This window comes from Eptatretus burgeri, chromosome 2, assembly GCF_056783735.1.
Source record: "Eptatretus burgeri isolate ZD-2024b chromosome 2, Ebu_testis_v1, whole genome shotgun sequence".
In the NCBI taxonomy this organism is placed as follows: domain Eukaryota; kingdom Metazoa; phylum Chordata; class Myxini; order Myxiniformes; family Myxinidae; genus Eptatretus; species Eptatretus burgeri.
This window is the reverse complement of record NC_140962.1, coordinates 66301752-66314998: the sequence shown is the minus strand read 5'-3', so window position 1 is coordinate 66314998 and position 13247 is coordinate 66301752. Positions and strand designations below refer to the sequence as shown.

At 40.5% G+C, this 13247-nt stretch overlaps 1 protein-coding gene across 5 annotated transcripts in view; it reads right to left on the bottom strand.

The window, feature by feature from the left end:
* The window catches only part of AQR (aquarius intron-binding spliceosomal factor), a 184372-nt gene that overhangs the window by 132383 nt on the left and 38742 nt on the right, over positions 1 to 13247 (bottom strand). For all 5 annotated transcript variants that reach the window (XM_085869606.1, XM_085869603.1, XM_085869604.1 and 2 more), the window contains exons 7-8: positions 6692 to 6832; positions 21 to 89 (exon numbers count right to left, since the gene is read on the bottom strand). In XM_085869606.1, coding sequence (XP_085725732.1) covers positions 21 to 89; positions 6692 to 6832 — 210 coding nt within the window. The remainder of the gene's footprint in view (positions 1 to 20; positions 90 to 6691; positions 6833 to 13247) is intronic.

Here is a 13247-nt window from a genome sequence, read left to right as displayed (position 1 = left end):
AAAATATGTCTTCGTTGTACCGGAATTAGGCAGACCCAGGTTGGCAAAGAGATGAGACGTTGCACCTGCACTCCAATTATGTCCACCTCCTGTTGGGTATTTGGAAACAAACATTACAACCATTAAATGATCAGATTTTTTTATTTTTAAACTTCATATGGATATCAAGACAGCAAGCATGAATGAGACACCCAGAGTAGTTAGCAAGTGTGAATGGATTGTCAAGAGTAGTTAGGCCTTCTCTCAAACAGAAGTTAGTGTTTTTCTTGACTGTGTGGTGCTGTGAACATGACTCTCGACATTTAGGTACTTGACTATCATATTTAGTGGGACAGCAAAGTTCCTAAATGTCAGGACTTAGCTATCCCACTAAACAAACAACAATGGGGGAGACGGGGATGAAGGGGGGAAGGGGGAGGGAAAAAAGAAAATTGGTCCAAAAAAAATAATAAAACCGACCACCACTCTATCATCACTCGATAAAATTTATACAAGATTATGAGTGCCGTGAAACCATTCGAAACTCAGCAATGAGTTTTTATATTTCAATCATTGGCACCACATATTCATATACTAGCACTCCTCGCTTTACGAACTCGATGTGTTCCACTGAAGTAGTAGTGTCCATGGTGAAAAATATTTTCCCATAGACAGTGTTATTGTTGATGAATGAGGTAATGTTATGGTGACTTGGGACTCGACTTGAGACTTGCCCTCAAAGAATTGAGACTTACTTGAGACTTCGCTTGATACCACTCAATAAATAATACATGCATATTAAAAACGAAGCAGGGGCGACGACGTGCAGATTAAAAATTAAAAACCCGTTTAATGGCAACCCAACGATTTAATGGATGTTCATTTACCATACAAGAGCACTGCATTATATTCATATGATTTGCTTTACAATGAAATAATCCCCTACTGTTCTCACATTGCAGAACAAAAACAGATCCCTCCAACGACAGACCGATCAGCCTTCTCCCAGTCATCAGCAAGGTTATGGAAACCATCATCGCTTCAGACATTAAATCCTTAATCTTCTCCAATGGTTTGATTTCCAATGTTCAATTTGGTTTCAGACCAGGTCACTCTACCTTGGATATGCTGCTTCTGCTCTCCCAACAATGGATGGAGGTCCTCAATATCGGACATGAAATCAGAGCCATATTCATAGACACATTGCGTGCTTTGGACACGGTCTGGCACCCTGCCCTGCTCACCAAACTCTTCTTATGGTATTCCAACGCCATCTCCACTCATGGCTCGCAGACTTCCTCTCCTGTCACAGCCAACGTGTGGCCCTAAATCATGGCTTGCATTTTGACGGGGCTGATCGGCATTGCCCCCGTGATCAACCCGGTGGTCGATTTTCAGGGGCCTTTTTATCGGCCCCGTAAAATTAAGCTGTGAAAAAAAAATAAAAAATAAAAAAGCGAAGATTTCCTGTATGGCAAAAAAAAAAAAAAAACATCTCCTTTTGGATGCGAGAAAAGGACAATGACATGGTTGAAGCCATCTCCACAGATTATGAGAATACTGTTGGGTTGGACTTATCTTCAGGTAGCTCAGGGGATGAATCTCTTTCACAATTATCTGATGAGTCTGATGATAGTGACTTTTGGGGGTTTCTGCCTGAAGATTTACATCAATACTAAACCTACTAAAGTTCATTAGTATTTGGCAGAATGAACTGAACACATGTATCTTATGTTATTGGACTGGAGAGAGAGATACTTGCAGATAAATTAGTTTTGTTGAGACAGAAATGCATCAATAAACTCATTAAATTTGCGACTGTTCAGATATTTTTTTTGGTCATTCAGCTTTGCAGCGAATGTTGTTCGTCTTTCGGCTGCTCCCGTTAGGGGTCGCCACAGCGGATCATCCGTAATGATCCGCATACTGATTTGGCATAGGTTTTACGCTGGATGCCCTTCCTGACGCAACCCTGGTCGCCTCTTACGACACAGGGATAAGGATTGGGTTTCGCCATGATTCCGAGCTGCCCTGCATCTCATAGCGCGGCCCAGTGCAGAGCTCCCGTCCTCAAGCGATCCTCCAACTCAAGCCTCCGAGTAGCCGGATTACAGGCGCATGCCACTACGCCCGGTATTTAGCTTTGCAGCGAATAAAGTTTTTAATTTGTTACGAGAATAAACATTTTGACATTATTACTATGTTACTGGTGGATCCAGGTGTGGAAATTCAAGTACAACCTACATGACAAGGTTATGGCAGTGAAAAGTCAAGATTTATTCCCATGTATATGTTGAACACAGTGGGCTAGTGCAGGAGGAGAAATGAGTTGGACTTCTGTACGTAATACTTGAATGGTCCCAGTTCAATGGCATACATGTAATGTATTGTACCGGAACATCATTCATGCAAATTGTCAGAGCATTTGTCATTACAGGTAATAATCCACAACAACAAAGACAACTTAGTTCTAATACTTTTTAATGAAAAAGATTGTGGGAAAGTACTGTGCTTGAGCAGAAAGTTCTGTTTCTCAGAACTTTGTGTTTGGCCCCAAGAAGGGCCGTTTAAGGTACATTTTGAAATTACATAGTTAGGATTAGGCTCAGTTTGTATGGACATTGGTCAATTTGGACCACATGTTAAAACAATTTACAAATATACCATCAGAGATGGGGAATCCCCCCACCATTGAATGAAAAAGGTCATACATATTCCAGATAATGAGGGAGGTGAATTGGAAACAAGACACCATTTGGTCATCATCTCGAAAACGTTCCCCAGGGGTGAGGAACGTAGTAACCAAAAATAATTGAAATCAGATAAGCGGTTTTCCATTTATTCGAAAAAACATTTTTTTCAAGATGGCCGCCCCAGTCGGCCATCTTAGATCCGGCACGCCCAAAATCAATAGGGTTCTTCCTTTTCAGGTGGTACATGTGTGACCCAAATTTCAAATCAATATGGCGAAAAGTTTACGAGTTATCGCATTCACAGCTATAAATGTTGACGCCCGGACGGACGGACGGACGGAGAGCCGGACGGACAGCCGGACGACCTGGGTGACAACAATATCCCCCTTCCGCCACGCGGCGGGGGATAAAAACTAATTCACAAGATTTTGAAGCAATTTTAAAAATCAGCCCCGTGGGCAAAAATCACCCCCTCACCCTACATGACGAGGCCTATTTATCAGTCCCGTCCGATTTTGAAAATGCAAGGCCTGCTAAATGGAGTTCTCTCATCCCCTCTTCCAGTCCAGGCTGGAGTTCCTCAAGGCAGTGTCCTGGGCCCTGTTCTTTTTCTGGTTTTCATCAATGATGTCTGACTCTCTAAAAATCCTCTTTATCTCTTTGCTGATGACTCTGCCCTCTGCCGTACCGTCTGTCATCCCTCAGACCACCAAGCAGCAGCTTCTTCGCTCTCTGCAGATCTGGATAAACCACAAACTGGTCCAACACGTAGAACATGTCTTTCAATCCTGACAAATCTCACACTCTCACTATGCGTCTCCGAAAAGACCATTTGGAAAAACCACCCCCATCTACTTTCTCAACAATCCTCTGGAAGAAGTCCTTTCATTCAAGCTTCTGGGTCTCACAATCTGCCATGAACTTTCCTGGGATAGCCACATTTCCAACCTGGCCTCCAAAGCCAGTTGCCGACTGGGAACCCTCTGTCATGCAAAGTCCTTCCTCGGCCCACCTGAACTCCGAACCACATACAAAGCTTTCGTCTGCAGCCTGATGGAGTACTGCTCTCGCCTCTGGGCTGGTGCTCCTGCCTATCACCTTTCTCGGCTTCACGCTGTGGAAACCAAGGCATTTAGGATCATTGGTATCTCCCGTAGTGAGGCTGAGTCTTTGGGCCTCTCACTCTCTCTCACCGCAGGCAGGTTGGTGGTCTTTCTGTCTTCTACCGTCTCCTCTCCGGTCTCGCTCCCCTTGCTCTGTCTGCGATATGTCCCCCCCCCCCCCCATATTCCGCAGGGCGCTCAAGGTCTGCCAGCAACCTCCTTCTGGTAAAACTACCAAAATCACGAATCACTGCTCACCTTCACTCTTTCATTCCTCGTTTTTTCCCCCTATTGGAATAAACTCGCACACTTTCTTCAATCGCATTCTTCCCTCCAGGCCTTCAAAACAGCTGTTTACCACCACCTCTCATCTTCTTCCATCCAAAACCTCGATCTTTTCTACCCCCGTTAATACACCCCAAACCCACCTCCTTCAAATTCCCTGCTTTCCTTCCTGAAAGTCCCTGTAGTATCCATCTTGTTTACCCCGTGTACCCCGCCCCATCCCTCTCCCTTTCACAGATCTCTTAATGTCTCTGTTCCCCACTGTTTTCTCCTTCCCTCTCCCTCCCCTCTTGTCTCATGCCCCCTTTGCTGTGCATTGCATGTTAGCTCTCATACAAGCCTTGACAATGTAGAGAAGAAAAAAAAAATACATTACCCCCTTTGGACACCCACATTGGGAAAAAAGTGCATTCAACGAAAACATGTAGCATATAGTGAAAAGTGTTTGTTACTTTATTCATTGCGTTACAGTGAAAATGCATTAACTGGGAATGCCTGTAGTTCGATTTCATTAAGTAACTGCAGTTCGATTTTTCAGTTTAATTTTTTTTTCCTTGATCATAATGGTCTAACATTTAGCAACCAATTTTTCCCAGTTTCTACAAATAAGATATTGCTGTCTAACCAAGGATGTTAATATTTGTCATCATTTATGGTACCAGGAATGAGCTCCAGATGCAAGTTCAGGCTTGCATTACTAACTTTCCAGAAGAGCTTTGTTTGTCAAAACAAATCTTTTGTCAAATCTTTCAAACTTGCTTGTGGTCAGAAATATGTACTTTGTGGAAGTCTTCAGAACACATCTGCATTAGTATTTTGTGCTTTTACATGCAAACCATAGTATTAACTCATGAGTACGTTGTACATGTGCAAAGGCCATACATAGATGTGCAAAAGCAAGCCATACATACACCTGTGCAAACATCCAATTATTTTAGGCTGGATAGCTCAGACGTTGCACACTCAGTCAGTCACCTTTGAGCTGTCTCGTGTTGGTACAATTCCCAGCCCAACTATAAATTGTTACCCTGGTGTTGAGCAAACATGGACTTGCATTAATGAGACTGCTGCTCTTTGGATGGTACATTAAACTGGGGACCCATCTATGAGCATTAGTTGCTGGTAGACATTAAAGATACCACAATGTCTCACAAAGAGGAGGAATTCATCACTAACATCCTTGCCAAAAAGTACAAAATTTACGACCATATCCTACAGGGGGTAAAGTGGCAAAGCGCCAGTGGCAAAGCTGCACTCTGAGAAATGATGCAATCAGCATCATGAATGTTTGAATCCAACGATATAAATGCTGCACATGTGAACAGTGTAATAATATCTGTTTTGAGCTTTTTGATTTGTTATGAAGACAATACAATGGCACTTCTGTTCCTTCTGACACATAATCTCTTGGCCACAGAATTGAGACAAGGCCTTTGGAAGCCACATATTGCCATACTGGTCACCCAAAATAAACTTAGCAACAATAAATGCACCGTTATGGTCATGAGACATTAAGAGTACAATTACTTCCCAGAAATTAATCATTGTCATGACAAAGGAGGAAATACATTCAAATCATAAATTGTAAGAGAGCATTGGTACATCATGCAACATTAACATTTCAACAAGAATAGACTGACAAACAGTGGCGTATTTATTCCAGCCAAGTATCGCCCATGCCTGCAATCCAAATTTAAGATGATAAAGCGCCATAGGTGCAAGATGGACCACTCAAGCGAAACTACGCACAATGGAGTGTAGTACGCAACAGAGCGGAACATCCGCAATTTTAGGAAGCAACTTCCCGATCCCTGCGCGCTAGCGCTCGCCCCGCCGCAGCATAATATTGATAAAGTGGGTATTGGGGAACAGAGTGTGATGATAGGCTGAAACATGTACAATATACCCCATCTATCAAATCACTGTTTTGTTGTTTTACATGTTTTCCCCCTCTCCACTTAATTTATCCATGGAGATAGAATCTCTTAATTGATTCTTTCTTACTGTTTATTGCCCATTCCCCTCCCATCCTTCCTCCCCAGCCCCCATATCTGTGCAATTCCCTCTTGTCGCCATAACTAAAGTAAAACACTACGCACAAATCTAGTATGAGTAAAAACTATATATATATATATATATATATATATATATATATATATATATATATATATATATATATATATATATATATATATATATATATATATATATACATACACACACATCTGTCTGTCTCTGTCTCTGTCTCTCTGCATGCATCCTGGTTTCTCTTGCTATCTTCTCATTTTCCTTTTCCTTTAGTTTTTATTTTTCCTTTGATCCAAATCATCTTTGATCTTTGATCCAAATGCTGTGTATCCAGTGATATCAACTTGCATTCGGTGGTATTCTCCGATTTATTTTAATCTATTCTAATTTTATACTCTGCAATTTGCACAGCAGTGACTCAATCTCTTCCACAATGATTGGAGTACTGGTGCAGCAAAATGAGTTTTTAAAAATATGCAAAATAAAAGCAGGTATTTCATTGTTCCTCACAACAAAACCGAATTTGACAAGCGAATTACTGTGTTCATATCATGCACTGATGTAAAAGCAATGTCCAGAGTGATTGGATGAAAGGCACGTTACCAAGCTGTTGAAGCAGTGGTCCAGGAACACGAGCAAGGCAGTCTGCTCACAGAGAGCGAAACTAACTTCCAAATTTGACAGAACAGATGACAGCACGCGCTTGAAGAACGAGGGGAAGTGTTCAGAATGTGTCTTAAACACCTGCAAAGTAAAAAATATGGAAGCGATTCAAAAGTTTTGATCATATGAAAACACACACACACACACACACACACACACACACACACACACACACACACACACACACACACACACACACACACACACACACACACACACACACACACACACACACACACCATAAATATATGAGGAAAAATTATATGCCCAGACTGGGAATTGAACCCAGGTCCTCTGGCAAACCATACCAATGCTCTGCCATCTAAGCTATCTGGGTGACCCACTGGGTGAGCAACACAATTCTTCCACATAAACATTTGCCACTCTCTTTCCCCCACTGCTTTCCAGGGCACTCACTACCAACCATAGGAGCAGCAACGGCCTGTTCTCCAGAGGGTCTTCCCCCTGTAAGGGGACACATCCACACCCGCTATTGAACACCACAAGGGGCGTAGTATTAGAGGAAAGAGAGTGGCACCTGAAAATGTGGAAGAATTGCATTGCTCAGCCCGCAGGTCACCAGATAGCAGAGCACTGGAACAGTTTTCCAGAGGACCTGGATTCAATTCCCGGTCTGGGCACAATTTTTCCACATATATTTATGATCTGTTCATTTTCTAAAAAAAAAAATATATATATATATATATATATATATATATATATATATATATATGTGTATATATTTATATACTGTATATGAAAAAGTAGATGGCAGGGTTTGTGGTAGTGATTTCGTTTGGGGGGTGGGGGTTGTGTGGGGGAGGGGGTTAAATAAAAATAAAAACTAAAAACGAGAAAGAAAAAGAAAGATTTCTCAGGGTTTAAAGACATATTCCAAGTGTTTGACCAGTTTGTGATTTTGTCAAGGTCTGAAAAAAAGGAAAAGGCTGCTGCTTGTCTGTCTGAAGGAATGAGAATGACACGTCAGAGGATGGATTCATTAGCAAAGAGATAAAGAGGATTTTCCAGAGAGTCAGAGAGATCATTTATGAAGATTAGGAAAAGTGCTGGGCCCAGAACACTGCCTTGGGACACTCCAGCCTTGATAGGAAGAGGAAAAATAAGGATTCTGTTGAGAGGCACATGTTGGCAACAAGTGGAAAAAATCAGTCATCCAAGAGTGGAGTTAGCCTTGGATTCCATATTCAGACAATTTGAAGAGCAAGGTGGGATGCTAGACTGTAATGAAAGCTTCAAATATGTCCAGAGAGACAGCCCTGATCTCATGTCTGATATTGAGCGACTCCATCCATTGTTGAGAGAGTTGAAGCATAATGTCCAAGGTGGAGTGACTGGGTCTGAATCCTAAAATATTATCATGTGCAAAATATTAGCAGATTTGGAAAATATATAGAGGTAGTCCAAGGTCTTTGAAGATGTGCACATCAGATACGGTGGTCGTGGCAAACTTGGTTTTACCATAATCATGCATATACACTATGCAGGCATTTAAATATATGAGTACTTTTCAAAAGAACTGTAGATGATGCACTTTTCCAAAGAACTGCAGATGATGTACTTTTCCAAAGAACTGCAGATGATGTACTTTTCCAAAGAACTGCAGATGATGTACTTTTCCAAAGAACTGCAGATGATGTACTTTTCCAAAGAACTGCAGATGATGTGCTTTTCCAAAGAACTGTAGATGATGTGCTTTTCCAAAGAACTGTAGATGATGTACTTTTCCAAAGAACTGTAGATGATGTACTTTTCCAAAGAACTGTAGATGATGTACTTTTCCAAAGAACTGTAGATGATGTACTTTTCCAAAGAACTGTAGATGATGTACTTTTCCAAAGAACTGTAGATGATGTACTTTTCCAAAGAACTGTAGATGATGTACTTTTCCAAAGAACTGTAGATGATGTACTTTTCCAAAGAACTGTAGATGATGTACTTTTCCAAAGAACTGTAGATGATGTACTTTTCCAAAGAACTGTAGATGATGTACTTTTCCAAAGAACTGTAGATGATGTACTTTTCCAAAGAACTGTAGATGATGTACTTTTCCAAAGAACTGTAGATGATGTGCTTTTCCAAAGAACTGTAGATGATGTGCTTTTCCAAAGAACTGTAGATCATGTACTTTTCCAAAGAAATGGAGATGATGTACTTTTCCAAAGAACTGAACAGCTGAAGGTCTTGATCACATGATGTGCTCACGCCTAGGGCTTTTATGTGCTGATGATGTGACACCAAATTCTTCAGCAGAATCTTTACCAGAGCTGGCATCACTTGACATGTCATTTTCATATTCAGCGGTTTCCATTGACTGTTGCTCTGCTATATCATTATTTGGCAGTGCTCTTCGTTTTTTAAACCGTTGTTCACATTCATGTCGTTCAGGCCAAGGTCACATTTGCCACGGCGGTCGTGGGGTGTCCAAAATCTACAGCCACTAGCAATTATACGGCGGCCGCAGTATTTCCACGGTCACACAATGTAGCAGTCACATATGTTTTTATTTTTCGGGGAGCCGCACGGCGTATTTAGGCCCAAGTTATTTTTTGCCACGGCGGCCGTGGGGTCTCCAAAATCTACGGCCACTAGCAATGATACGGCAGCCGCAGTATTTCAACGGTCACACAATGTAGCAGTCACATATATTTTTATTTTTCGGGGAGCTGCACGGCGTATTTATAAATTGTGGAGACCGAAAACGTGCGGTTGCCATACGGTCTTTGATTTGATGTCGCACGGTGACCTAAGGGCGTTCCTGCGGCGGCCATAGAATTTTCAAGGCAGACGTAAGGTGCCCGCAAGGCGACCGCAGGGGGGCCCTAAGGCGAACGTGCGGCCAGACGGACGGCAACGAATGGCTAATTTTTTTTATTTTTTTTTTAACCAGTTTTTTTTTTTTGGCTTGTCGAATTGCTACGGCGAACGTAGAAATGAAAAAAAGTTATAACTCCGCGTTATAATTCCACGGCGACCTGACGGCCTGTAAAATATAGCCATACGGCGTAGGGCCACCCTGAGGCCACCTCAGAAACTCTGCAGCCACCGCACATTTCTGTCAATTCAGAGGGCTTACGGCCGCCGTATCCTCGCCGTAGAGCAAATGTGACTTAGGCCTCAGCAGACCACTTCTCCTTGAGCTATAGTTTTTCTTTTTAATCAACACTTGCAATTGTCCCAGTCCTCGACTCCTGCTGCAGTAACAGAAAATGTTTGTCTTCTTCATTTGAAATGAATTGGCATGACTGATATTGAACAACTTATCAAGTATTTCAGTATATTTTGCTTCGTTTAATTTGTCTTTCTGGTTACTCCTTTTTCATGTTTCATCAGATGGACATGTTGGTCACGGAGATATTTAGTCATATTCACAATGTGCTGCTTTTGTCTTATTGGCAGTCTAGATTTGATCCAAAATGGCACAAGGTGATCATGAACATGATTCGCACTTTCAGTAATTATTAGGTTTTGTGGTTGATGGTGAAACACAAAATTCCTCATCACATCTCAACCAGATGACAGTTGAGCACACGTGATATCGTTTCACTTGGATGATCAATTAAAAATATCGTCAGTATCTCATGTGACAGGTGGCTTGGCCTTTGCCATTGTTATTTGTTATCCTGAAAGAAATAAAAACATTCGCCAAACAAAAATGCAAGATGATGAACGTCAAGGAGAAAGGAACTACAAAATAGGTATACAAGGTCATCAATGATTCTTACTTAAATTAGCTAACCTAGTAAAAGTAGAACATGTAGTTTTAGGGTCTACTAACAATTAGAAAGACCTCATGCCAAATGTTTGAAAGTACATATACATGTTTTTTTGTTGTTTTTTTTAAAGCAAGTTTGCTGTGACAACCATTTCTTGTGTGCAAATTGCACATTTCTTCAAAGACCTTGGGGGACTTCTAAATCTTTTCAAAATGGGCTAATTTTTGTCATGAAAGGTTATATTATTTTAATGTACACTCACTTTTTAGGTGGTGAGACTTTGTGATTTAAAAACTTTATTTTGGGGGGAGGACACCCAAATACACACATAAACAAATACATGAGACAATATTGGATAACTTCAGGCAAGCACAGCCGATGACCTTGGGGGAAGTGACATCACTTCCCAGAGCACTGTGGGTACCAGCGACACCATCATCTTTGACGGAATCGCTTTTCTCTCCACACTGAACAGGGCAATTAATGTGAGTCAAAAGTACAAATAAAGAGTTTGGCAGACAACTTTTCTGAATTGAGCATGGCCAGATTTTGTTAAAAACAGTGTCTATTGAAATTTTAGCACAAAATGCTTCCTGTTCAGAAACTTTGTGTTGATTCAGGAAGAGGTTGATGCTTCAAACTACAAGTGAACCTTACACGAGACTCCACTTGTCCAGTCATTGGCTTGTTGTACAAAAACTGACTTTTATTTTTATTAATTCTCTGACAACAAACTCATCTGTAATCTCGTATTTGAAGCACATTTTTCAAAATCTTTCCCTGACTAGGAAGCAAACTGAGAAGAAGCCCAAGGCACATTTACCTCTCAAAGACATAATAGGATAACAGTGTAATTCAACACAATCCCATCAAATAATTGATTGTGACGAACAATCACACCTGTTCTTAAAGGTCAAGACCATAACAGATGTCAAAATATTTAGAATGCCAAAGAGAACAACCTTTAAAACTAAGTGTGCATGTCTGCACTTTAAGCAGCTTGGACACGTTTTGATTTAATATCTCATCAACAATAGCAAATCCTACGATTAATTTGCAATTGGTCACTGGCTTTGGCACCAATACAAATTTTTATTATGGACCATCGGCATCAAAAAGCTACATATATATATATATATATATATATATATATATATATATATATATATATATATATATATATACATATATATATATATATATATATATATATATGTGTGTATGTGTATGTGTATGTGTATATGTATATATATCGAACAAATAGTCTGAAATGGGGAACCTCACCGCACTAGAGCATTTAAATTGCATCAGATGTGAATTGTTGTTCGCAGCTTGCCGGCTCGATGAGAGAAGATACCATTAGCATTTTTGCTTCCTCCATCCCATTCCAGTGTATAATCCCATGCGGGCACAAGCAACTTGCTCGTCTGGTTAAATCCATTTGATGCACAGAGAGCGATTGAAAAGTAAGAGATCGTAAGCCAAAAAGAAAAGAGAAAATGATAAAACTTGGCATAAGCACATGAATTTCCCAACGCCATTATGTCATGTGTGCCTATGTTCAATCACCGATGTGGAAGAATGAATTATAAATGTATCCAAAATCCATGGAGACGTATCCAAAAACACCACTCAAATGGTTTCATGGAAGGGATACACAGAGGATAGCTTTTCAAAAGTCACATGATATGGAGAGCATTACTTTAGGTTTTGATGCACCGTATTGTTTGCAGAGCATTGGTGCTGCAAAAACAGTTTCTTGGCAAGGGATATACTGGTTGGTTTGCCATTGCCTTCCCAGTGTTATTTGTTCACCCTTGATCCTTTTCAAAGCTGAGAGTCAAAGCAAGGAATCTGCATGTACCATTTTTAGTCTTTGGCATGACTCGGCCAGAGTTTGAACTATCGACCTCCCAGACTCAGAGCGGATGCTCTCACCATTACGCCACCGATTCAGGTTTACTTTAGGTGGAGGGTAATAAATTGGAAGATTGCATCAAAACAAAATATTAAATCAAACTATGGAAATAGTGAGGTATACCCATCCACTACATCAATGCCAAAAATATTATATATATATATATATATATATATATATATATATATATATATATATATATATGAATCCTCCTGAACCAAATCAATAAGACAGTGTCTTTCTCACATCTTCCCAGAATCTCAATGTGGGTTCTGCTCAAACAGGTTCACCATTGACATTATATTCATAGCTTGCCAACTTCAGGAAAGTGCCGAAAACAAGAACAAACTATCTATTCAGTGCTCATCAACCTCACCATGGCATTCACCAATGGAAGTGGTGATTGTGGACTTTTCTTTCAAGTTTGATTATCCAATCAAACTTGTCAATATTGTTCAGTATCTCCAAGGAAACATACAGGGAGTGCAAACGGATATAGAATTATCTGGTGTTAGACCGTTTTAGCTCCCTTTTTGTTTTTGCAAGCATGGTTTTAGATGCGTTTGAAAACCTCGAAGTTGGAATTTTTAGCCAACCGTGTCATGATGGGTACCTTCTGAGTATTCATTTCATTCAAGCCAAGCTGAAACCATCACTGACATGGTCTCATCAGTTACATAAGCTAAATGCACATCATCTTTCAAGCAGCTTCACCAAATACTTACATTTGAAATATGTATTATGGATCACAGTATGAAGCGTAAATTTTCACAACTACACGTGGTTGGACTCTCTACTACACGTGGAGTGTAAATTGTTGAATCTCGGACGACTGTTCGACACC